At 61.9% G+C, this 1,429-nt stretch overlaps 1 protein-coding gene across 1 annotated transcript in view; it reads right to left on the bottom strand.

The window, feature by feature from the left end:
• The window catches only part of LOC109926513 (dedicator of cytokinesis protein 5-like), a 2,489-nt gene extending 1,338 nt beyond the window's left edge, over window positions 1-1,151 (bottom strand). The window contains exon 1 of the mRNA XM_048618494.1: window positions 864-1,151. Within this exon, the coding sequence (XP_048474451.1) occupies window positions 864-1,151 (288 nt within the window). The remainder of the gene's footprint in view (window positions 1-863) is intronic.
• Between the last annotated feature and the right edge of the window lie 278 nt (window positions 1,152-1,429).

The following is a 1,429-nucleotide window of genomic DNA, read 5'->3' on the forward strand; positions in this document are numbered from 1 at the left end:
CCGCAGCGAGGGTCCCCCCGTGGAAACGGGTAGGACCCTGTGCCTCGTTCTCGGCAGGACGGTGGAGTAGGGGGAGAGGGGCGCTGAGAACGGGGGCCGCATTGTCCTCAGCTGCAGCTACCCCCTCAACCCCCCAAACCTCCAACATGCCTTTCGATCCTATGCGTCCCCCTCCCCAGGCCGCGAAAGGGTCTCCGGAAGTCGGGGATGGTGCGGAGTCTCAGAGGGGTGGCATCAAGAAACGTGCGAGTCGGCGGGGGCGGGGGGCACCGGGGAGGGATTGGCACTGGGGCTCTGCCCTCTTGGAAGCCGTAGGCCGGGTATGTTGGGGGTGGGGGGGGTGGTGGGGTTGTGGGCAGAAAGGTTTGCGATCAGAGGGAACGTTCCCATCGTTGGGTGGTGTGGGAGTGGGGAGAGAGCAGAACCTGAGGCCAAAGATATCAGGAAATTCCCGGAGGAATTCCATCAGGGATTCCGGGAGAAGCCCTATTCTCAGAACTGGGGGGGCGGTGGAGTGTGGAACTCGCTGTGACGTTGGGGTGGGAGAGATAAATAAACGAAGGAGAGGAGAGGGGGTGGGTAATAGAGGGTTGCGGTGGTGGGTTTTAGAGGCAGCGAGACCGGAATAGGGCTAGAAGGGGGCAGCGGAGGGCCGAATGGCCTGGTTTTGCTGCTCCGGGCCCTCAGGAGCCCCTTCGTTATTCCCGTCCACGGCTGAGGTGCGGAGAACAGCTCCGGGAACGAGGAGAGAATGCGTTCTTGCCCTTCCTGCGCTGATGTGTGATTACGCCTTGGGCGACGCCCTCCTCCGCAGCGCCAGCCGGGGTGGGGGAACGGGATGTGCATTCGCATAGCGGGCTGACCTTTCCCTTGTCATAATAGCGGATGATCTCCTGGTAGAGCCGCTCCTTCAGCTCCCTGTTGGTCAACGCTTGGCGATGGTCCCGGTGGACGAGATGGGCAGCGCACGACTGGTCTGACCACTGTGGGAGAGGGACACAGACAGGTTGAGGAACCGCGCCTGCTAAACGTTCCTCGCGGCCGCCCGAGACGCGGTGCCCATTTCGGATGAAGTGCTGGGCACTCCTGGGCACGCTGCAAAGGACGTTAGCCACCAGTTGGCCAAAATAAAAAAAAAACGCCCTGCGCATATTTGCGTCCAGGCTTTTGCGTGAGCTAAACACAAGTGCAGCGGTTCTCCCACCGCACCCTCTGTGCCGATGCCACGCCAATCAGAATCCAACATGCCAACTGGCCCGAACGCCCCCCCCAAAAATGTGGAATTGTTGCGTTCGTGCTCATCGAGGGGCACTGGGTTTTCCTTTGCCACAACCCTCAGGGGTGCCGAGTGAGGGAGAAACGGTGCCCGTCGAAACGGGGTAAGGCTTAATCCCGAAACCGGGGAACCCCCCCCCCCCCCCCCCCCCCC

Source organism: Rhincodon typus, chromosome 40 (assembly GCF_021869965.1).
Source record: "Rhincodon typus isolate 14 chromosome 40, sRhiTyp1.1, whole genome shotgun sequence".
Lineage (NCBI taxonomy): Eukaryota > Metazoa > Chordata > Chondrichthyes > Orectolobiformes > Rhincodontidae > Rhincodon > Rhincodon typus.